The following is a 25,974-nucleotide window of genomic DNA, read 5'->3' as shown; positions in this document are numbered from 1 at the left end:
AAGGAAACCAAATGAAGCGGTCACTTAAATTATATGGGTTGCATCCGAAGCGACTCCCAGAGCCGTAACAACTCAAGAAGTAGAGGAAGCATCAAATGATGATCCTGAATTGAGTAAAGTCAGAGCGTGTTTGAAAACTGACTCTTGGGACCAAGTCGTTGTTCAATTTGCAGCTACTAAACAGGAACTTTCATGCCTTGGGTACCTAGTTCTTCGATGAACTAGAATTGTAATTCCATCAAAGTTGAGAGAGCAATGCACTTGGAGATCGTGTCTACAAAGCAAAGGCTGAGGACAAATGTATGGTGGCCACATATGGAAAGAGATGCTGAAAAGTTTTTAAAGACATGTCATGGATGCCAAATCACATCAGCTATGTCATCGCCGGAACCGTTAAATCCGACTCCATTACCCATAGGACCATGGCAGCACATTAGCATTGATCTACTAGGACCATTACCGTCGAAAGACTGTGTTTGTTGCGGTCGACTATTACAGTCGGTACTATGAGATCAGCACACTGAAGGACACCAAAAGGGGACAGTGCCCCCCCCCATCCCACCCTGTGCAGACTACTGTATCCCCGGCCACCTGCGTCAGCATCATGTGTTCGAAAACTTCACAAGTTACAAGACACGAGTATTGTTGGTGCCACTCCTTTAATTGTTGGCGTCACTCTTTAAATTGTTGGTGCACCTCCTCAAATTGATGGTGCTCCTCCTTATATTCCAGGTGCCTCTGCTCTAACTGTTGGTGCAACCTATAATCAGATTTCCTGACTGCGAAATCATGATAAGCAAAGGGTTATCATTTCAGACATAATGTCGCATAATTCTCAAACGAGAGTTCAACAGGTTACATTTGTATTTACCGAGCACTGCCCGGGAACGGTATTAAAATTGTACGAGAACGGTATTTACATTTGACCTGCGGCACACCTACTAGTTGTTGTTATTTTTCTATAATATATCAAAAAGTGATATGTTCGGTTAGACTCATTATACTGTTAAAGATATATCGCCAAAAATTAAGTTACAACTTGCTTGAATGTCTGAAATTAGCCAATTATTGTAAACGATAATGAAACAAATCAGACGTATTACCATCTCTGGCATAGGCGTAGGAGCCCAATTTGATCTGGGGGGGGGGGGGGGCTGTAACGACTTGCCCGAAAAATATAACCAAAATGTTTCGCGCGTTGCACCCGTTAATGTGCATATCATATAGGCATGCATTAGTATTACATCACATGCCAATAACATACAATCATTTTCCGTGTTATAACCCTTCCATATTGGGAAAGTCGTTACAATAATAATGATAAGAAAAATATTTAGTTAAACCATTGAAAAACACATTGCAAATTATTTTTCTTTCAGTAGGTGCCCGAAAAATTCTCAGCATATTGCCCGAATTTCACAAACACTTTTGGGCTGCAGCCCCCCGCCTCCTACGCCTATGGCGATCGCCCCCCCCCCCCTCGAGCATATTTTGTATATGATATTGCTAGTAATTGCAAAATAGAAAATGTTTAGATGCAACTTACAAGCCCTGGGAAGTGCCATTTCCAGCGATCTGGGAGGCATTTTCGGCCAAAATTTTCTTTTACGCTTCGCGCCAACTTATGGTGGCGCTACGCTTAGATAGTTTGCCCACAATCTTCGCCCCTCCCTTGGCAAATTCCTCGCTACGCGCCTGTCTAACCGTGTCACAATTTGTTACTAAATATATTATATATATATATATATATATATATATATATATATATATATATATATATATATATATATATATATATATATATATATATATAGATAGATAGATATGTTGAGACTAGTTGTGACTAGTGGAACACTAGTAGTTGTAACTCAGAGTTTCACGCGTTGAGCGATCATCAGACAACTCTGACTACTGCTTTCATGTGTGCCTCTGACGTCTCCAGAAAGGATTTGGAATGGTTTAGACGGCTTGCCATTATGGTGTGAAACTTAGTCTAAAAAACAACGTTTATCATAAGCTTGTTTTCATGACAACAATGAAGACTTTGGCGAGTCAGGGGCGTAGCCAGGATTTTCAAAGTTGTAGGCACGACTATCTGAGCGAAGCGCCACCATCGGTTGGCGCGGAGCGTACAAGAAAATTTTTGGTTTTACAAACCCCCCAGATGGCCGGAAACGGCCCTTCCCGGGTGTTCATTCTGGTTCCCTGGTCTCATGATAAACTTGAGACGCCTCATTCAATATCACTTTTAAACCCCAAAACAAACGAGTTAAAATAGTACGTAATGCAATACTACATAATGTATTTAAAATTAGCAAGGGACATGTACAGAGTAGTCTTACTTTTCAACTTCTGATACTTGTAGATACAAAGAAAGGCCAGAAATGTCTTTGATACAACTATAGCCAGTAATTGTCTTTGATACAACTGTAACTAGTAAATGTTTAAGTTAGCCTAATAAGAGAAGGCGAGAGCTATCCGAAGGCGAGAGCCATATGATGCAATTTCTTCAGCACAGCATCAACGTCAATTGCAAAGTCTCTGTAGATGTCAGTAGCGTAGCCAGGATTTTTTTCAGTGGGAGGGGGCGCTGGGGGCTTGACCATTTCCTGGATGGGCGTCTTGTTACTATCTAAGCGGAGCGCCACCATGGGTTAGTGCACAGCGTACCTAAAAAATTTAGCTAAAAGGCCTCGTAGATCGTCGGAAATAACACTTCCCAAGCCTTGTAAGCAGGGTGGTCAATCCGATTTGAAACGTGGGGGGGGGGGGACATAAGTGATTCGAGTTTTCCAGCCGCAAGTACTATCTAAGCGGAGCGCCACCAACGGTTGGCGCGCAGCGTACCAAGAAAATTTCAGATTTCAATATCTGCCAGATCGCTGGAGATGGCACTTGCCAGGCTGGATAGCAGCCATCTAGTTGCGTGATTTCCGGAGAAAATTACAAATTCGTCACTCAGGAAATCTGCAATAAAGTTCATGCGGCCTTAATTTTTGGTGGATTATTTCTGTTATTAGCGATTCCAATTGGCATCAACATTAGAATCCAGTGCAAGTTGACAAATGATGCGGCGAACTGGAAACCCCAGCCCCATTTTGCCCTATGTTTCAGGATAGAATACCCCTCATTTGTTCAAACCCATGACAACTAACAATCTGTGAATAAATTTACTTCGAAATGGGCACATTTTATTACACCAAGTCGGTCAAGGAATGACCCCAGGGCCTCAGATATAGGCCAATAGGTACGATGCCACGAAATGTCCCCGGACTTACTATAGGCAAAGGAAGCTATCCGCCACGACTGCATGTGCGACTGCGGTCGAAGGGTCGTTCATGAGTGGTCATCATGGAGATTCAAGACCATTCAGACCAATGATATATTTTTCGCACATGTAATTTTGTTTCGACACCCAAAATCCCAGTTGGAAGGCGACTGGGGGCGACAAGCTTTCATGGGGGATGTCGCCCCCACCCCCTTGGCTACGCCACTGGTGGATGTGCATGAGTGCCAAACCGCTGAGTCTCTCTTCATTCATTGTAGAACGCATGCATGTAGTTTTTTATTCTGTGCATTGCGCTGAAAGACCTTTCAGCAGTTGCCGAAGCGATTGGCATGGTTAATCATGGTTAGTCTTAACTAGATGTTAAAAAACTGACAAGATCGGATCCTAGTATTTTTCGGCGGGTAGAGTGTTGAATGAAACGGCACGCGATAGAAATGACAGCCTAGATGACAGAAGAATAGGTCACCTAATTTAGCCATATTCTTGCTACGTTCATTTCAATGGTTTTTCCTGTCTAGACTCTTTAACTCGTCCAGCAAGCTTATGGATTTGAATTATGGGTGCTTTTAAAAAAAAAGATAACTTGGCCAAAAAAATTGTAGGCCCGGGCCTACAGTGCTACATACTGGCTACACCCTGTAGGCCTGGGCCTACAGTGCTACATACTGGCTACGCCCCTGCGAGTAAACCTAAGAAATCCACTGAGCAGAATTCTGAACAATACTCAGTGTAAATCAGTGAAAAGTTTTAATAAGGAAAACTTATCAAATTGTCAAGACCAAGTATTCTGCAATAGATTTTAAATAAACATCGAATTTTGAAAGAATCATATATAGTATTCATAGGTTACAGTCAAAAAAATAAGTTGTCTGGAATGCATCTGCTTTATTGGCTCCCAATTATAGCACGCTATAAGCTAGGAAAGTTTTGTGATTACGAAATCGACCTGCCACAGTCTTAAACTGACCTCGAGCTCTACAATATAGCCTGCCATTTAGCTCTCTGTGTAAACACTGTACGTGTGGAAATATGTTCATGTCTACTAGGGGCGTAACCGGGGGCGCGAATTACTATCTAAGCGGAGCGCCACCATCAGTTGGCGCGCACGGTACAAGAAAATTTCTGGTTTTGATACCACCCAGATCACCGGAAATGGCACTTCTCGGGCTTGAAAATGACCAACAAGATGTACACTTTTTGTGAGAGAACCAAGTATTTCTTTTTTCTCTCTCCACTTTTTCTTACCCGGGAGGCGCTCGCCCCCAACGGCCCCCTGGATACGCGCCTGTCTACAGTGTAGTTAGTCATACAGCGTTCATACAAACCTAAAGTGGTAAAATTGCCTCAATTGACCCAATGTTTGCACCACATGTACTTCCATTCATGCTCTTCAACATACAAGCCACATAAATCCAGATCCTGATTGATAATATCAAAAAAAGATCCTTCTGCATTTTGGCACTTTTCCTGAGATATACCAGACAGTACACGCTTCAATGGTTTGTCCCAAGCAAATTCCTTGATATGAGACACGAAACAAAATATTACACAATTAGAAACCACTTATATATAGTTCAGTGTTCACAGACAACACCCAACCCATTGCGAAATATCATGGGAAATGTGGGAAAACCCGATTACCAAGGACATAAATCGTATCGGTTTGTTTTGGTATGACGTCATTTGTAACCATTGCGAAACATACTCCTATCACACAGCTTAGTAAAGGGAGTTCCATAACAACTCCAAACTTAGTACATGTACAGTACATATACACAAACCTATGCCAAGCAACCGGCGCAACTGGCTGTCTGTCAAAAACGTTCTTGACACTGCCATCTATAGCCTAGTTTTATAAATCGTACTTTTTATCTTCTGCATTGGCGAGATTCTGCATTATCATCAGAAACGTGGCCAATCAAAGACGAGTGTCTTTGTCTAACCTAAGGAGCTAGCAAAAATATAAAATCAAGTTTTACTTTTGGTCGCAAGAATGCTGGAACAGGACCAACAATGTCGTTCGTCGTATCCGCAGGTATGATATATTTTACGGTACCTAAGTTGTAGCCTAAGCTAGGCTTTAGGGTTAACTTAGGCTAGGTCTCACATTTAACACAGCATAGGATAAATTAGAGTAGGAGGGATAGGCAATATATTTTATGATATACTAAATTCCTTGTTACGAGTACATCATCCCGTTGGTCCTTTTTACGAGTATATCAAAGCCGCCCTAAGATAGTTCCCTATTTACAAAGTATGTGTGTAGCAACATTGTACAGTTGACACAGGACTACTGTAGGCCTAGTTGGGCTTTACAGAAAGGCCGTGGCTATTCTTACGACTAGTCGTAACAATTATTTAAAAACTATTCTTACGACATCGGCTAATTCAAGCGCAGTAAAGTAAATAAAGCAACTGCGCATGCAGTAGGGGTAACCCTAAACCTAACCCTAAACACTGGCCCTAACCCTAACCTTAACCCTATCCGGAAATTATTGTTACTCCTAGTCGTAAAAATAGCCACGTTAAAGCAACTGCGCATGCGTATTTATAAATTATTCTTACGACTAGTCGTAAGAATAACCACTTTGTTACAGAAATGATTCAACCCCTTTCAAACAATTCCAAAGACTTCTTAGTAAACAAACACCAGTTTGGTGTCATAGTAAAGGGAGGGAGGTTTTAGAGATGGAGAAACTACACACACTGCATCTCAATTTACATACATTTGTTAGTTACTGCTTTTCATGTTCTAACTTAATTGTTTGTTTGACAGGTCTCTTCATTGTCCCTTGAATTTAAGTATGATTATTGATTACCATTCCTAAGGATGCTGAAGCTAGAAAATCCCCAGACATGATTGACACAGTATAAACATATTTTGAAGTGATGTGCTTAGCAGAGAACATTGTAAACTACCTGGCCTTTAGGTAAAAATAACTGAAAAGTCATATAGATCTACAGCATCATCTATCACAACATTTTACAAATCTTGGGCTCATCATTAGCAAGTACAATGAATAAGTATGTACATTTCTACCTTTTTTTGAAAAATTTCCTGCAATATCCTGCGAGAAGTGCAAGGAGTTCTGAATTTAAGTAACTGTAATCAAAACTTTATCCTGACGGGCATTGCCTTAAGCATCTCGCTGCACCATGTATACGGTTCAGATGTATGCTAAATATAATGCTGTCACTGAACCAGCAAATGAACAGTTTAATTATTATATACATTGTGCAGTATGGAACTTGTTTTGTTTTAGTGTGGTAGCTCTTGTGGGTTCATATACAGAGAGGCCAATGTGTATACGTAAGCCTAGACATACTTAGATTCTCTTATCAGATTTGCCTTACATGTTGTGTAGTGTTAGAATGGACACACAGTCACACACTCTACCATCTTATTCGTCATGGCTGCACTGCAGTGATGTCAAATGGGGTGCCTTTGCCTACCTCAGTATTTGAGAAAGTGGTCAGATGCTGGGGCATACACTCTCGTCCGTCGGATGGGGATGTTAACTGGCGGTCCTGGGAACAGGAATGGGAGCGAATTCACATACCTGCTACGTTATCCTCTGAACACTTATCGAAAAGAAAAGGCTTGAAATAAGCCGGTGTTTATCCATGATCTAACATGGATAGGGTCTCAAATAAGCTACTGTAAGACTTCCTGATCCTTGGGTCTCTAAACAAAACTATCGACTTTAGCTAAATATGACAGAGATCCTTGTGAAGCAAAGTTGAAAACAAATTTGAAAGATATCCTAATTTGAAAGTAGTCTCTGGGAACTGTTATTTTATGTCAATCTTGTGATATATTAGTGCCATTCAGGTCTGATACCTTGTACTTTCTCTTTGCTTGTGGTTTCATTATTTTAAAGGTACAAATGCCTTCATTCTGTCATCTTAAAAAGTGCAGTATTTTAGATTCAAACTTTACAAAGCCCATTTCCATTATAGAAAATATGCATTGAGATAAAGTAGGGATAAAACACATCAAAAAAGCGAAGCACATGTGGATCGATGATGTTATATTTAGACTTGATCAAGTTTGAACCTTGACTGTGAATGCAAATTAAATCTGTGATATCTCCCAAATGGAATGAGATTTTTCTTAGCTGTTTGGAAAGTCACTCATCACAGTTATCTCTATTACATACACCAATTATGATAATTGCGTTTGTGTTTCCTTTAAGAATAAATATAAATATATGATGTATAATGATACGTTCAGTTTGTCACACAGTTCCAACTATTATAATAAATGTACAGTAGCTGACATTATTCTCCATTATGGACACTCTGTTTTTCAATATAGTTTACCAACCAAACCTTTACCCGATTTTCATTATATAACTTAGATCGTTCAAACTTAAAAGTGTATTAATTTTACTCAAATTCTGCACAAAGGATGGTTAAACATGAAATGTCCCTTTAAATATGCCATAAATAAACTAGGTCTGTATTTTCATACTAGATGTGTTGGGAAATACTGGGCACTTACTGTTCACTCAGATGTACCAAAGTCTGATCATTTGTATTGTGGAACAATCCTTTCCAAGTTCTAAGCACTCTTTATCTTGAAAGTTGGAAGGTGAGGGAGAGATTGCCAACTGACAAGGTAAAATGCCAAAGTGAATCACACAAACCACTGGCAAAAATCCTTATATACTGTAGGTAGGTCCTATAAACACACAGTGAAGTTCATACAAGGGGCTTAGGATCTTTTTAATTTTTTTATTCGTTTTTTGATATGTGGGACAATTCATGAGCAAGTGAAACACATACAGTAGTGTTTACAGTCACTGTTTCAATGATGTTCAATAACACAAAGTAATAAAGGCTGTAGCTAGTGCATGAGTAGGCGTAGAACTTATATTTCTTGTATCAATAGGCCATATTCAAGTTTGTCTATGGGGAAAGTGTACAGTGATGGTGGGGATTGGGAAATTATGAAATTGTTCCCTAAAATGCATAATATATATACCTCATAATGTTTAGCCTACAGTAAGGGTAAGAAGATTGAGACCACCCATAACTTTGAATACACAATTTGTGAAGTTCTCATTGATTCAGTGTGTGAAAGTCACTTTCACCTAGACTTAAGGTGGAAGGATGTGACACTTTCCTGGACATGTGACATTATAACAAAGTGTTTCAGTATACAGTAGATGGTTAATTGAATGGATTCGCTGTTAGAATTTTTTTCTTCACATTTACTGTGCAACTAGGCATACATACATAAGTTTGAAGTACAGACTACTATATAGTCTAGTTTATTTCTGTTGATCTACAGTACGTACAGTACATACAGTATGTAGCAATTAGCCATGCCATGATGATTGCTACAAATGGGTTCTTCATATCTATAGTTAAGTTGTTCTACTAGTTTTAAGAATTTCTTCAAGCTTGACTAGTTTTCTTCTTCTTACGGTTTGGTACAATAAGTAAATTGCAAAGCATTTAATTTATTTTTTTATTTTTTATAAATGCCTATAGAATAATGAATGGAGGACTTTGGAGGTACAGTAGGATATTATGGGGAACTGCTATCATTCAGCGAATGGTAGATCCAGGGTCTCATTCTGAATTGTGTGTCCCAAAGTTAAGCTGACATAAAAGTTAAAAATTGTTAAAATATGTGGGTATAGGCGTACTGTAGGCGTAGGCAACAGGAACTAAACTGCCATGAATTTACATTCAGACCGAAATACAAACAACTTCTAATGGTACCAGAATACAAATTGAGGTCATTTAGGCAGTAGAAGCTGTACTTCTTTGCATAAAGTACAGTAGGCCACTTTACTACAGTACAGCCTATAATAATAAAAATAATGAGAAAGATTTAGACATAGCCACCCAGAAAGGGCGTTCAAGGTGCAAAAACCAATGAACTCCTACAAAATTACTGTAAAGTGTCCATGAAAGCTTGTCGTGTAAAGTGAATATTAAGCTTTAAAGGAGGAGACACTCCTAGCCATCTTGATTTCAACTTGGTAACATATTCCACAATTGCAGTGCAGCAACTGAAAAAGATCTGTCCCTCAAGATTGGTTGGATTTAGATTCAGTGAGAAGTAATTAATTACTTATCATTTGAACGAAGATAACAAGTTAGTATATATATTCTTGAAGCATATCAGAGGTGTATAAAGGCACCACATTGTGAAGAGACTTGTAGACAATCAGCATTAGCTGGAAAACAATTCTGTGAGTAACAGGAGGCCAATGCAGTTCTTTCAGGATTGGTGTAATATGGTAAGACTTTTTCGACAATGTTAGAATGCGAGCTGCGGTGTTCTAAACATGTTGAAGACGAGACAGACTTTGCATTTTTGGTTAGCCAAACAAAAGTGCTTTTCTGTTGTCAAGACATGAAGTGAAAAAGGCGTGGATTATCTGTGCAGTGGTCCTTATTAGTACTGTTTAATACAATGTAAGGAAATCTAGTTGCATATGCCTCTGTAGTTATTATTCAGTTTTAGGTTGCAAAGGTCACATTGCTGAAGAGAGATCTAAATTCAAGTACAGGAGGTTAGAATCATCACCAATCTAATCTATTGATCCTGCAACCTTTTGGACAGAATTTAATATCACAAATACGGTGTACATACATTAAAAACATGTATAAAATCATTCTTTTTATCATTCAAAATTTTTCTCATTCATGAAGACTTCCTCAATCATTGGATGGATTTCCTATACACAGTTATTATGTAAATTGTCTGGACTATTGCTCAATACCCTGTTTGTACAGTAAAATGACTGTATACAGCATATAGTGATGTTATTGTCCCACACACACACACACGTACCTGTACAAACACAACAAACTGGTGGGAGAATCCTGACCTTTATTTTACCTTTTAGATCGTTAGAAGGTGACTCTCAGGTGTAGCGCTGTCCTTTTTGGCATTGAGCCAAAGGTTTTCTGAACACAACAGGATATATCTCTTGTTAGTGTACATACATGAAATAAGATCACGAGGAACCTGAAATACCCTGTTTTGTTTAATTTGACTTGCATTCAGCAATGTCACTTTCTGAATTACATTTCAGCTCCTTCAGCTCCTTCAATGTACAGTACTGTTAAGAATTATGGTAAACTGTGCTGTAGAATGTGAAATATGTTATTGCTGAGATGATGTTTTAATTTTGCTGTAGGTTAAAATCGATCAAATAAACTTTAAAACTTATTGTTAAGAGTTTGATCAGCAGTCTTTAACCTACCTATTGTTATTGAAAAAATGGGGGGGGGGGGGGCGGTCGCAGGAGGTTTCCAATAAATGACACTTATGTATATTTGCACTGGTCAATTAAGGTTAGTGAGTGATAAATTATTGAAATCTTCAAATGATGCACATAGCATTTGTTCATAGCAACAATTGATATTGAACACCCGACACCGCTTCATATTTACAGACTTACTTACCATTAATATACATGTATACAGCACTTAAAATTTAATATTGCTGTAAACGTTTGAAAGTGAAATTTGTTTGCAACGTGGACTGATAGCAGTGTCTTTACTTTACTGCAATATATCAAAATTAATATGTTTAAATTTCCTAAAATCACTCTTTGAAGGGTATAGTCAAAGTGCATGTGGGTTGGAATATCTCTCCATAGAACAGTTCCAAGAGATTTGCCACAGTTTCTCTATACTATGAATATATTGCACAATATCACTGTACAGTATAAGCATCAGTACTGCAATTAATATATGGTACTGTACCTGTATATACTACATGTTAAAATTTGAATTAAAAAAACAAAAAAACAAAGCTTTGAAATTAGTTCTGACCAGTTTCACAGGCACTTTCTTTCAAATATTTTTGATTGTCTTCTCTTATTGCTGAATAGTCACATGACTGTCTCTATATTAAGCATTGATCTCCAATTCCTTTATTCTTTGGTAACATGATCAACCATCATAGGGTTTTCCATGGAGGAGGTGAGTCTGTATATATGACGTCAGTTCACAGTTAGTCATGTGAGATAGCGCTGCTATATCTAGATAGCATTCCTGATCAGCTGTGACGTACGTCCATCCCGTGACCAGGAATGCAGACCTAACTTTGTATTTCTCCTTAAAGCTAAATTGTAAGATGAACTGTGATGCGCCTGGTGCAGTACCCCCACAGTGAGTTATGTACAGTTGAATTTCAGAGTAGTGAACTGATCAGTAGCTCAATATCACAAGTCAATTAATTGTAACAGAGCTAGGGACATGTACAGTAGCTAGTAAAGTAATGAATGATCTGGGCTGGGGGGGGGGATATCATTTATCATATTTGGCCAATCAGATGTAGTCTTATCTGAATATTCATCCTTTGACCAGCCAATCAGTGTAGACTATAAAGCATCTTACATAGTATTATTTATAAATTGTCAGCTACAGTGATTGATTACGGACGTAATGGTTTGTGTTTACTACTGAACACCATTGATCAAGCTGTTATGTAATAGGTTAGTCAGCTGAGCCACTGTATTGCTGGTCATAGTATCCTTCTGAGTGGGTGATTGGAATGTGTTTATATCACGTGTGAATACTTGAATGCAATTTACCAATGCATACTATATATACACTGCCCTACCTGCAGTACTACTGTAACAATTGATTTCCAGGATCGACATTTATATAAAAGGTTTTTGTTGACAAATCTTCAGATCCATTCACAGGCTGTTGTTGAATTGATTGATAGAGATTTCCTGTGGTCAGATATTTAGAACTTTAAAAGGGATATCTTGGTCTGGACCTTTTTAAACTTACTTGAACTCGCAATTTTATTTGAATCTGCTACAGTTTTATCGCTTTCTGTACAGGTCTGTAAACTCTTTAGAGAACTTTTTTAATTGGTGTGTTTGGTGTATTTTTCATGGAATAATGTTGGAACACATTTAGCAATTTACAGGTTACTCAACAGCCGTTCAATATTTACAGTTTTAATTTTCTGACTCATGACAGTAGTATCATGCTGGAGAGTGTTGCCTCAAATCATAGCAAGTTTTATAGTGGCTCATTAGGTTAGAAATCAAACCTCTAATATATACAAAATAGTTTCAACAAGTTTTTACTATCTTTTAATGATCTGTTGAAGATGGCTGGATAAATTTGATCAGTCTTATAGAACAAACAAGAGTTTGGCTATCTGTACAAAGTATTCTGAGGTTTAACTATTTATAAATCAAGTTGATAACTTGGTACAAAGTCTAGTGGATCACTTGAGAAGTATTTTGTTTCCATTTCTTTTGTGGCATACAGTTACAGGTACTTTGAAAATCATGATGTTAAGATCTATTGGTCTACAAGAAAACTGGAAAGGATTGTTTTCATAACCAGCTGAATGTGATATGAGTTTGAATTGAGTTGAGTTGAAATTCAGTTTGTGAAACTTCAAATGCTTAAATACCGACATTATAATTGAAGCCAGTTTTAGTGTCAAGCGACGGTAACTTCAAGAAAGGGTGTCTCAACGTCAAGAAAGGAAGCAAATATTCCTCTTTTGTACTGATCAGCTAAGTGCAGATGTACAGTACAACGTAAGGATCTTCAAAGACATACTTTCTTTTGGAAAATAGTTTGATTCTTTAGAATGACTAATTGGAATGAAATAACAGGGATTTTTAGTGGAATTTGGAGGCGTCAATTTGGAATAAAATCACAAGTAGTAAGTAACTTCACTTTATAGATTTATGCTGTCATTTGGTTTAATTTTAAGATGTAAACAGAGTTAGTTTAATACCATCAGCATATATTACCCCCACATGCATGCTAGAGTGTCAAATAATGGCCACTGGTGCTCAAACTTTTAAAAGCAAGGATTTTAATGTCTCCCTCAAAGTAGTTTTTAATTCTCTCAGAGACAAGTTGGCTAATTTAATATCCTTATTCAATATAGGAATAAGTTGGAAAGCCAGAACCAGCAGGAAAGTCCTTTTGTCAATTTTCAGCAATTTTGGCATGCTGTTTATGCATTCACAAAATATGCTAGAGCTACATCATAAATACTCTTGGCCAAATTCATCATTTTGCCTAAATTGCTTGTCTGGTACTCAGGTATTCAGGTATTAATTATAAAGCTTTGATATTTTGATCTACTTTATTGATGGGTTTACATCAGCGGTCTTCAAACTTTTAGGCTTACCAACCCAGGAGTTTCCATTATGATGCTGGGTCACTCATGAATGACCCACCAATTCCCCTGGCCCAAATGCATGAAAGCTGTAGCTTGGACTGTTACTATTACAATACAACCTTAGACAATCTCCTTTGGCGAGCCCTGAGGTAAATTTTTGGGTCGCTGCCTCGCTGGAAAAGTTTTTTTTACTCTATGAGACATTTTATTGTCAGTCTAACACTTCTTACTGCTTGTGAGATATTATGAAGTGTTCGCACCTTTCAAATCGTTTTAATGTGCAGTTTACCGAACAGTGCTGTTTCATGTGGATTAATGGATAGCCAACATGCAATACAGTTGAGTATAGCTTTCAAGACTAGTTTGTCATGTCTGTTCTACATTTATTAGATTAGAACAAATTTCAGTTCATACTGTACTTGCAATATATGAAATATTTAATATTATTTTAATGTAAAGTTTAAATAATTAAACAGATCATGCTTTGTAAACTGTTCACTTTCTCAAACAGAGCAAGAAGTGCTTGGAAAGCTGTCCTCCAGGGCCCAGTGGTCACGCTCAACAGACACTCCTTATAGAAGATGAAAGTCTTCTGAAGGTAGGATGATTATTGTGTAATTTGTGTTTGTACTATACAGTATATATATATGTAATGTACCCCACAAGATGTAAAAAAGTCTGGAACGGGTACCCAATGAACTGTCTACGAGTGTCAGGCAAACATTCTATTTAAGCCAATGTACTGCAGGGCTGACATTTAATATGATTACAAATTTATTGTCATTTAAAGCTAAGTAGATTGGATTGAACAGTGTAAGTAGAGATGGCAAGCATTGTCATTCGTACAGTAATTACCCAAGCCAATCAGGCTTGGGAATTTCATTTGATTAACTGACAGGATCAATTTGATGGTTTGAATATGTTCTATTTTTTTTTTTAATTTAACAGAGATTCAGTTTACAACAATGGCTGGAGGTCCTGCGTAAGGTAACCTATGCCATCGGTGGAGTGGTCGTGTTTGCTGCTTTTCGAAATTCTCTAACCTGGCATCTGGAAAAGTTTTGGGGTGCATCTGGAGATTTCTGGCAGTCACAATGGGGCAAAATATATACATTCTTTGGAGAGGACGACTTTGCCGTTGGATTCTACGGTAAGGGTTATTACGCTCTGGTAGACTTTGGTGGATGAAGAGATATTTTGATGCGACTGGTGGCTTCGAAAAATCTCTAAATCCAAATTGAGACATTTGAAACTTTATGCAGAGCTGTAGATAAAACATTGGTTAATGCTAATTTTAAATTAAATATTTTAAAAGAAATTACATCAGCACCTTAGTGTTATCTTTAGTGCAAACCTCCACTTGCATGTAGGAAAACTTTCCTTGTGTAGCATATTTAGTGCTAAATTATAAAACAAAGAATGTTTCAAAATGTACTGTGTCAATTTACTATGACCTCAATTCATGCTCCATGGTGCTCTGTTTTCCTCTGTACCGTCCATAAATTAAGTTATGGAAATTAACTCATCACTTGTTTAAACATGTAGCTAGGTCATGTGTAGATAAGTCTACTGTTGTTTTTCATTGATACAAATTGTTGTTCTTTGCAAGTTAAATTCAGAATACAGTCTTTGGACTGTTTATATGTCTATAAATTATTTACCTTTTAATTTATCTTCCAGCTGACATCGTCATGTAATCTATGCCTCTCTTCCATTTCTGCAGGTACAGCTTGGGTTTCCTTCTTGTCGTATTGGTTCGTCTGTCTCTTGTTTCTCATTATTGACCTGACGGGGCAACCAGCATTTATCTTCAAGTACAAAATTCAAGATGATCAAAATATACCTGTGAGTAACCACAAGTGCATGTCAGTTCCGAAATTTATGTTGGTACTACAGAACTTTAAGAAAAGTCTATAGTTAAGAAAAGGAAAATGTCAGCTGTAACTTAAAGGCATTGAAGACTCGCCCCAAACCGCGTACGGCCAACTGAAAAAGTTAACTTTCTGTTGCTTGCAAGTGACGCTTTCTTCGTGTTGCTACAAAATGCAGTCAGTAATGAAACGTGATACTGTACCTTAATTGTTATCTTTAGCTGGACCTGAGATGTCCATCGCTGTATCGTTTGTATACTGTGCTGTGGGTATTGACCGCAGCTGTATGTACTGACTGTACACTAGTGTCTAATTACCGACGGTAGCAAGCTGTGTGTGTATTTTCTGGGATCGATGGTGGTGTCTAACACTCCTGTTACACCTCATTCGAAACTAGGTCAAATTACCTGCAGTAGACATTTCTTTTTGCGCGAGTCTTTACTACCTTTAAAGTTAGAATATTGTCAGTCGTGGAATATTTCTGTTCACAGTTTGGGATATCATATCTGCCTGCAGTCAATCATAACCCTCACATGAAGCACAGCCATGATACAGGTATCATAGAGTCTGTGCTGTACTGTTGCATGTGGACCTGTGTATGCTACTGTACATACAGTGTCACGCCTACTAGTCCAAAAGCAAATGTGGTATTTGAGTGTAGGCAGATAACATAATTCAACAAGGCTTGTTTTATTTGCATGACCTTCTTATGATACATTTCAGGGTCAGCATTCTGTTCATCCTCTTGTTTCTCTATAACATGAATTACTCAACAACAACAAATAAATGAAAGAATGGAACAAGTGACTGCATAATTTTTGGGGATGGCATAATTCTCTTAACTACATTAAACTCTCCCTAAAAACCTTAAAGGAGTCTCAGGAGCCCTGTTGACCACCATATCTCACTCACATTGAGTTTACCTGCAGGACCATTAAATTTATTTGGGATACGGGAAGTAGGGGCATCCTGCCCCCCCCCCTTGCCCTATTCCATTGTGTACAGAATTTCAAGTTAATGTGTACATTGATGTTAAAACGCTACGGTACATACTTATCCCTACAGGTTCCGAGAGGCAAGTTGTTACATGCCATTGCGGTTGTACTTTACAATCAGGTGGTGGTTGGAGGACCAACACTGCTGCTCCTATACCACCTAATGCAGTGGAGAGGTTGCAGCTTTGGAAGGGAACTACCATCCATCTACTGGGTCATGGTAGAAGCTGTAGTGTTTCTTATATTTGAAGAAATTGGATTTTACTATTCACATAGGTAAGAACTAATATAATTATAAAGTTGACATTTACGATTCAAATAGGTATAAAGAAATAATATAATTGAACATTCGCACTGCAATTGTGTTCTTGGACCTTTTCTACTGCACAATTAATTCTAAGGCGGTTGTACAGACTTTCTGTCTTCCTGTCTTCTTTTCCTGTGGGTGGGGGGGGGGTTGGGGATGGATGATTGCAGAAGTTGTCTTGTCTTATAATTCTGATGTGTTGTTAATGTAAGGATTATTTCCTGAATGTGACAATTATTCCTTGAAATAGTGATATAATTACGCTTTGTGCCACTTACATGTGACAAGCATCGCATTGTGTATGGACTATAAATCTTTTTAAATTTTACTGCTTTTCATGCAAGAAAACTTCAATCAGCTGGTTGCTTTCAGGTTGGTATAATTTCCCTCAGCAGCAAATACATTTGGACAGAGACTGTTCGATGATCTGGTTTCATGTCAGATGTGAAGATTGTACAGAACGTCTGTTACTTTTCAAAATAAACTTCAGCACTAAGTCCTTTACCTACCACACTGTCATAAGAAAAACATCTAGTCTATTCTACTTGACATGTCAGAATGGTTTTTGACCATTTGCAGCAGCCAGTGAACTGGAACCAGGTCTGGGACAAATATGTCACTGGACACACTTGAAGAATTTGTCTCTATCCCTTAAGTATATTATGAGAGCAGAATATGTTACTCTTATCTCCCAGCCCCCTGCTTAACCCTAGTGATCAAACCCCCCATTACCCATGCCATCGCACCCCCCTGTCCCCCACCCCCACTCGGTCCTTCTTGTCAACTGTGTTGAAGAAAGAAAAACCTTCATAGACCATGTTGGAATAAACTAGTGTTTACACGGGTCCAAAAATCGGGAACCGGGTACCCGAGGGCCGTTACCTGTCGGGTATCCGGGTACCCGGAAAAAAATTTTTTACCCTCGTGTATCACGATTTTCAAGAAATTACATATTGGATGCTGTAATAAATGCATTATATTCTCTTCTGACAATGTTTTCATGTTCAAATACGTAGGTGTAAGATAAGGTATAAAACCTTCCTCAATAATTTTTATTTGCTTTTGTTTCTTTCATTAACTTGTTAATAAATTAATTGTTTAATTATAATTAGCATTACTACTAACATCGCACTGGCGCCGCTGCTTATGCTTGCTCATGCAAGTCTATTGGAACAAACCATATAAATATCCAATTTAGCTCTTAAACAGTTGTTACTACTACTACTATCTATTATGCAGGCCCAGGGTTCGCATTAGCCGCGAGATTGCACCATTCGCGCAATTTGATCGCATTTGGAATAAACGATTAGTAAAAAGCCACTTGCGATTACTATTTTTTAGTTATCCCGTCTATAATCCATAAACATCTCGTAAAATTCCTTGTCAGCCTTTCCTTCTATGAAATAAACGAATGAATAAATAATAATTTCTTCCACATGGTAGCCTAACACCACACTAAGTCAATGAGAAATCTAGCTAAGCCTAACCATCTGTTTATTTGATGAAGTTGTGACGCAGTTATAAGACATCCATGGAAAAAATACGTTCGTTATTGCTGTTACGTTCGACCACATGGTTGCCTAACACCACACTAAGTCAATGGGGGTAATCTAGCCTAGCCATCTGTTTATTAGCTGAAATTGTGACGCAGTTATAAGATATCAATGGAAAGCTTTCGTTATTGCTGTTATCTTCGACCACATGGTAGCCTAACACCACACTAAGTCAATGGGAAATCTGCCTAACCGTCGGTTTGCCAATTGTTTTTTATTGTTTTTTTTTTTTAAATCACACTTTGCGTAGGATTCGGGTAATAAATTAGGAACCCGGTAGTATCGCGTTGGGCGGGTACCCGGGTACCCGGATAACCCGTGCAAACACCAGAATAAATATTGCTCAAGTAATTTAATTAAATCTGTGGACAAGTAGAATATAATGATGAATGGCAATTCAGCTAGTTTTACCTTTCAACAACATTTCTATGATTCTCTTCAGGGTTTTCCATCACCCCAGGGTCTACCGTTACATTCACAAGATCCACCACGAGTGGACTGCTCCCATCAGTGTGGTTGCAATCTACTGTCACCCCTTGGAGCACCTGTTTGCTAATATCCTGCCGGCTGTTATCGGACCAGTCGTTATGGGAAGCCACGTAGCTACACTCATGCTCTGGATCCATGTTGCACAGACATCTGCTATCATCTCTCACTGTGGATATCATCTTCCTTTCTTGCCTTCACCAGAAGCTCATGATTTTCATCATCTAAAGTATGTTTTTTTTTAATTCTTTGTAGTTATCTTTCTATTCTTGAACATCAGGAAGTGTAATACAAATAAATCAACTCATTTAATCCTTGGGAAGGTAGGCTTCCTGTTGGTAACACTGAGCTGTTTGTGCATCCAAATTTTCCCTTCAACGAACTAGCACATCAGCACAAAATGTGTTAAATCAAAGAGAGAATATAAAAATAGAAAAAAAAAAGAAGCTATTTTAATTGCAAATGCCTGTGTAGCTAAATATATGGAAGATTATTGAGGTCCGGACATTTTGTGCTATCAGAGGAAAACTGAAGCAAACACAGAGGAAAACAGATGTAATAGACAGCTGCCAGACGTCAAACAAATTAGAAAATTAAACAATAAATGATCTTCAAATATGAGTGTAGTTTGCTACACTGTTGCCATAGCAACAGATGTATAGTTTATCAGAGTGGTTTGTTGTTAACTTTCAAGACAAGCATCAACATTAAGTCCAGACATTAATACTGTCACAGGAGTTGATGGATCTCTGCATAGCATTATTTGAATGAAGGTCTCCATAGGGCTGAGTTGTTACGTGCATCAAGTGAGATGGATAAATCTATGGCTAGCATTATTTGAATGTGGAACTCTATAAGCTGAGATTGTTACATTCATCAAGTGAGATCATTTACATTCATTTTGTTTAAATAAAAACTCAAACTGAATTGGAGAGATCCTATCTATTATAATTTAAACTAGTTGCTGTAAAGCAACTGTCTGCAAATTTTGAGGCCCACGGTTCAGGATATTCAACAAGGTCTGAGCCACAACTCTCCAGACCCCCTCCCCCCAGCCTTCCACTCAGAGTTGATATTCAAAATGCAGGGAAATTAGATTGGACAGTTAATGTGATTGTACAAAATGAACTTCATCAATCTGAAGAACATAGATAAATTACCCAATGTTTGCAAAAATCATTCATTCCCATTGAAACGATTTTATGGCAACATTGCATTATTGCAGACCATCACTGTAAAGAATGTTAGGAAGTTTAAAATTATTTAGTTAATGGACCAATGTTTACAACAAGTGTATAACACCCATGGGTAGTCAGATACCCTTGTAACCGACATATTGATGTCATCATTGCAAAGACAATGCAGCAATACCTTTGAAAATACTCTGTTGCACCTATGAAATCTTAATGGTAGTCGAACTATGGAAATGTATCGAAACATAGTACAACCACATGCATTTTGTTCTATGGGGGCCCATAGTGAAGAAAAATATGTAGTGGGGTAGGGGTGTGGGTCAGATGCACCAAAATACCTAAAAGAAGAAACACAATAATTTTTTTTTTAAACTTTCCTCAGATTCACCAACAATTTTGGAACCCTTGGCATCCTTGATCGCCTCCACGGCACTGACAGTCTATTTCGACAGAGCAGGCAGTATCAACGCCATGTCCTGTTGCTAGGACTAACACCGGTCAAGCAGGCATTCCCTGATGACCCAAAAGAACAAAAGTGTGATTGAATGCTTTAGACCAAAGTCATACTGCTAAGGCCAAAGTTTAAGAGGGAAAAAAAAAATTGTTAAAGTTGTGAATTTTTTGTTTTCTGTTTTAGTTGTTTAAGCTTTTCTTATTTATTGAATATTTATTCATTGTAGATAATATTTATTTATTTCCTGTTTTGCACTTAATTGACAATACCAGATACACCTGTTTTATTTCTCTGTTTAAATTTTGCATTGATGTAAGAACGTTGCACCTTATGCAATAAGTAGTTTTTTCCCATATCTTCCTATCATTTGTTATAATTTGCATAAACGAAATGTTCTAATCTCTCTCAGATTTCTGTATGAGGATGAAGTGCACAAATGGTTTCTGTTAACTTCTGTGTCCGTACATACTGTCTATACTTGATGAGAAAGGCCAAGTGAGGGAGGGGTTAAAGGTCATCCATTATAAACCAAAACTTTTAACATGCTAAAAATGTGTGGAAGATTTTAGAAGTATTATATTTCAAGGCTCTGACCATCAGAATAATGTTTGGATATTGAGGAATGGTAAAATTAGAAAATTAAATACATCGATAAAAGGATTAGTGAAGGATGAGTATGGGTGACCATAATTTTACTGTCTGGCTTGTTGAGGGGCAATGTTGATGATGTTTCATGTGCATTAGGCACACCTTATTTTTGTCTACATATTTATGGATGGTTCATTTCTGTGGCTCCGTGGATAACTTTGTCAATCTTGGCCTACCCACAGTAGACTGATGACAGTCTTGAAGCTAACAATAAGGAACCACCTTGGCACTCGATAAAGCTGGTTTGGGTATTTGCTGTAGTTGAAAATGGTCACTATACTCCAATAAAATGACCCAGAATATTCTTCCCACTGGTTTCATGAAGTCATGCAGTCCTGTAGCGTTTGGTGTCAATAATAACAGTTAGCGTCGCTGAAATCTAAACAAGATATAGTTAGAAATATACTGTTGAGTTCAGATCAGTGAATTGCTTACCTCGATATTTATTCCACTGGTTTTCTATTCCCTTGGCGCAGTCATGTGAAAGTATGACTTGCTTTTGTGCTGGCATGTTTTCAGTCTACTTGGCAGAGGGTTGATCCAGTGCCTGAAACTATAAAGAGTTGATTTCTCAAAATATAAAAGAGTATATAAACAGGAAAGACAACCCTGCACCCACAGCATACAACCCCATTTTTCTGAATAGTCTGTCACATACAGGCGTTGTGATTTTGTCTCATTCCATCCCTTATATGGATTTTTTTCTTTCTACAAAATTCACTTTCCCACCAAAATCTTCTTTATTCAAATGTTACTTCATCATTCTAGGAGGCATACAGGGTCTACTTATAGGTGTAATGTATTGCTTCAATTTGAAAAAACTGCTTCTTTTCCTTATAACTTGCTGTAACTGTGATCTATAAACTTGCCATTCTAAAATCGAGCAGGAGATTCCGATAGCTTTTGATTGCTCATTATTTCCCAAATTTACAAGGCCATGTCTAACTTTTCAAGCAGCATTCAAGTGACATAGTATGTGAACACATGTGACAAGGTCATGTTTAACTAGCATGCAATAATTGTGTGGAATTTTTTGTAATAATTTAATTGTTATTTAAATGCTAGTCATCATCTGTTATTTGCAAATCATTTGCTGAAATGTTAGGGGAGCTGAACATGTTTATACAGTGTTAACAGAGAATGGGAACAAGGGGATTTATCCTGCCTTACCTCAGTATCAGTAGATTAATCAATTTGAGGAGATATATGTACAAGATTAGCAGTGAATTGGAACAAGGGGATTTATCCCGCCTTACCTCAGTATCAGTAGATTAATCAGTTTGAGGAGATATATGTACAGGATTAGCAGAGAATGGGAACAAGGGGATTTATCCCGCCTTACCTCAGTATCAGTAGATTAATCAATTTGAGGAGATATATTTACAGGATTGGCAGAGAATGGGAACAAGGGAATTTATCCTGCTTTACCTCAGTATCAGTAGATTAATCAATTAGGATCAGTAGATTAATCAATTTGTGGAGATGTAAGTATTAATCTGTGTGTATCTGATACTCAGTATTTTTGGATAGCTTTGACCATTTGGTAGATTGCTTGAATTTCATTCTCAATAGAAATTCAAAAACTGTGTAATGGAAAACTCAAAAACCCAACATGATGAAATTTGAGTGTTGTTTCAACATGATGAGATTTTTCACTATGTAAGATTCTTGAGTTTTCGTATTTTAAGTGTTGTCTAGTATGACATTGTATACTACACCATATATATAAAGCAAGTGTGTGATGTAAAACAAGATTAGTTAATATTGTAACTGCTGTTTTTAATGATTCAAATCGAAAAGATGTTCACAGTTGGTATAAATATTTCATCAAGAATATATAGACTATTCTACACTGCTTGTGTGTGTTGTTTTATATGCAGTATTGCTTCCTAACCCCCTACCCCCCCTCTTTCCCTCTCCATACCAGAAATAATGCCAAGATTGGTCACATTTTTCATCCGTCATTGGTGCAAACGTTCATGTCCCTTACTTAAATCAATCCAGAATTTGCCCCCGCCCTCAGCCTCCAAATTTGAAATCATGTAGGATGTTACTGCATGAATGTACACATCACCATTTTACAAGTTGATGGCACAACTTGCCTATATTCCTTCCAAAGAGTAACAGACACCACAGTTCAGTCAAAAGCTGCAATACAAAATTTAAAACACTTATAAGAAGAATCTCTGAGTGCCAATATTGAAAAGTAATAATATGGTACATATTCCTCCATGCCTTCACCCAGGGGCGGGCTGGGTCTTAAAACCGGCCCGGGCATTTTTCACCTATACCGGCCCATTATTCATTGATATGTTACTTACTAGTGATCGCCGTCCTGGGGGAGGGGTGTAAGGGGAGGGAGGTCCCCCTCCCCATTGAGATTTTTTGGAAGTTAAAGAATGCCTAGATGCAAACTGGTGCTATATTTCTTAATTTTGTAGGTTACAATAATACTTTAAAAAAGGACCCAAAAGTAATTTCCAGAAGCAACACTTGATTAAACTGAGGAAAGTTAAAAACGTAAATAAAAATAGGCAAAAATATATGTTTTAGACTGGATTTTAATTAGTTTTTCAAGCATTTTGTGACAACATGCTTGAAAAATTTGAAAAAAAAACCCTAAATAAAATCCACTAAAATATATGTATGTTCAATAACACGAGCACATGTCAAAAAATGCCTACCAAATGTTTAATAGTTGACCCGGAGTCGATGTATTTGTGAAATTATTGTTTTTGTTATTTTTCCGAGATCGTTTGCAGGCACTGGCGGATCCAAGGGGGGGCCAAGGGGGGCCATGGCCCCCCCAAAGGTGAGCCAAAAAGTGTTTCCGAACATCCGCTAAATCATATGATTGGAAATTAAAAAAAGCGAGAGGAATAGCAGTGGTAGACTAGTCTAAACCTTTTCGTTTTCTGGTTTAAAATTAAATGCAGAGCTCCCAACTGACCCGCAATTCGCGGGAATTAGACCCGCATTCTAACACCCAAACCCGCTGACCCGTACAAGCGTCCGAAAAAACCGCATTGTAATTGTCAAGTATACATAAAAAAAAAATTGCATCAAATTTTGACTTAGCAACCATCATTTCTTTAGCATTTAGCATAACAGAGTATAAACCTCCTTTACAGCATCATTTGAACCTCAAATTAGCCAGCGAACATTTTCATGCCACGGGAAAGAATGAATTATCACCTACTATTCAATTTATTGATGTTACACACAAAAAAATGCATATTTCTCAGAAAATTTTGGGTGACAAAAGCCTTTCTAAGGGCCACCATTTTACATGTAGGCATCACCAGGATTCCAAAAAAAATCAAAAGGGGAGGGGGACACCCCCTCCCCTTATACCCCTCCCCCAGGAAAGCGATTCGTGTCATGGACCAGCATTTGCCTTCTCAAGAGTTGGGAGCTATGTAAATGTATGAGCATGAGGATTTACAGTTTAACACCATTTTGCAGTTACAGGCTGGTTGTAAGAAATTTATAACCTATGAGAAATAAAATTTCTTGAGAAAGATGATCCCAACTTTGTTTCATAAATATTTTAGAAAATTACACCTGGGAAACATTTCTTTAGAAGTAAAGTAACATCACCATTGTACACTTTTGTCGCACCAAATTGCATCTGAGGGCATTCAGCAATAGAAAATTTTCCAAAGGGGAGGAGGGCACCCCCTCCCCAGTGGCGGCGGAACCGGGGGGGGGGGGGCTTGGGGGGCTCAGCCCCCAATGAAAAATGGGGCAAATGCATGATAAGCCCCCCCCCCCAATATTTACCAAGGTTCCGAAACGTGCATCTGTCCATTTTTCAATGCATACTTGTCGATCTGTCCGATGCACACGTATACTATATAGGTGTAATAATTTTAGTAATTGCTGGGGGACCCTCGGCCCGTCCCCTGGCTATAGACCACATTGTCACCCCAACCGCGTCTTCACGCCCCGTGAAAAGTGGAAGAAGTTAGTGTGAGTACCGGTAAGCGTAACACAACTTCGTCTTAGGCCGATGACTTGCCTCATTTCAGCCAGTTCTCCAACATCCCCTTACTTAGTGGCGGAGCGTCCATATATACAGTCAGGGGCGGATGCCCCCCCCCCCGACGGACTCAAATGGACTGCTGACGCCCTTTTCAGCTTTTCACTACTTTTTTACTTATTCGCGATTATTGACTATTTTATTGCGCTCTCATATACCTATTGACATTTGTCATATTCTGTTGGTGTAATTTTCCGACAAAATGGCGACGACACCTATTTATTCTCCGTTTATCTGCAAATTAGTAAGGCCCGAAAGGGTGATTTCCTGCAATCTAGGGAGTATCTTTACTCAAAAATTTTCTGACCGCTCCGCGCCAACCTGTGGTGGCGCTCCGCTTAGATAGTGTCCAGAGCCGTATATTGGCTCTGATAGTGTCGAAAGCGCCCCTACAGACTATTCTTGCCCCCCCTGACCAATACCCCTAGCTCCGCCACTGCCCTTACTACACTCAAAAACGTCTTTGCGAGTACACTTCAAGTAATAGCTACTCTCTTATTAAAACACCATCGAATATACAAATTACAATGTTTTTACAGACTTTCGTGCAATCTGAGAAATTGCAGGCTTGAGACCCATATTCTAGGGGTAGGTATTCGAAGCATAAAACACTTGGGAAGTGCCGTTTCCGGCCATCTGGGGGTTTGATAAAACTCAAAATTTTTTGGTACGCTCCGCGCCAACCGATGGTGGCGCTCCGCTTAGATAGTGTCCACACATTAGCACCCCAATAATTTTTCCGTTCCGCCGCGCCTGCCCCTCACCTTAGACCCCTTCCCCATGTCACTCTAATTCCACTTTGGCCCCTCCCAAACAAAGGCCCTGGATCCGCCAGTGTTTGCAGGACGTATAAACAACTATCGTAACCGAACGGCAACCGAAATGTCGGGTAGTTAAGAATTTGATCGATATTAGAGTTGCAGTATAGTTAAGAAATTGATCCATATTAGAGTTGGGGTATTCGGTCATTGATGAAGGTTATCGGGGAAGGCATAAAT

General features: G+C 38.3%; 1 protein-coding gene across 2 annotated transcripts; it reads left to right on the top strand.

Moving 5' to 3' along the window:
- The first annotated feature begins 5,048 nt into the window (after nucleotides 1-5,048).
- Nucleotides 5,049-22,784, top strand: LOC139979775 (fatty acid hydroxylase domain-containing protein 2-like). 2 transcript variants are annotated; one of them, XM_071990871.1, is made up of 7 exons: nucleotides 5,049-5,324; nucleotides 13,939-14,025; nucleotides 14,376-14,577; nucleotides 15,151-15,272; nucleotides 16,364-16,569; nucleotides 18,596-18,868; nucleotides 20,215-22,784. In XM_071990871.1, the coding sequence occupies exons 1-7, from the start codon at nucleotides 5,283-5,285 to the stop codon at nucleotides 20,375-20,377; spliced, it is 1,095 nt and encodes a 364-aa protein (XP_071846972.1). In that variant the 5' UTR covers nucleotides 5,049-5,282; the 3' UTR covers nucleotides 20,378-22,784. The 2 variants fall into 2 exon arrangements, with proteins under 2 accessions (XP_071846972.1, XP_071846971.1); XM_071990870.1 differs by lacking the exon at nucleotides 5,049-5,324 and adding an exon at nucleotides 11,584-12,959.
- The last annotated feature ends 3,190 nt before the right edge of the window (nucleotides 22,785-25,974 follow it).

Source organism: Apostichopus japonicus, chromosome 14 (assembly GCF_037975245.1).
Source record: "Apostichopus japonicus isolate 1M-3 chromosome 14, ASM3797524v1, whole genome shotgun sequence".
In the NCBI taxonomy this organism is placed as follows: Eukaryota; Metazoa; Echinodermata; class Holothuroidea; order Aspidochirotida; family Stichopodidae; genus Apostichopus; species Apostichopus japonicus.
Note: the sequence above shows the minus strand (reverse complement) of the source record. Positions and strands in the feature narration are given on the sequence as shown.

Coding starts and splice junctions, on each gene's coding strand:
- LOC139979775 (XM_071990870.1), top strand. CDS start 12,885: ATGACTAATTGGAATGAAATAACAGGGATTTTTAGTGGAATTTGGAGG. Junction 12,960..13,938: donor TTGGAATAAAATCACAAGTA/GTAAGTAACTTC, acceptor TTTCTCAAACAG/AGCAAGAAGTGCTTGGAAAG. Junction 16,570..18,595: donor GGATTTTACTATTCACATAG/GTAAGAACTAAT, acceptor GATTCTCTTCAG/GGTTTTCCATCACCCCAGGG.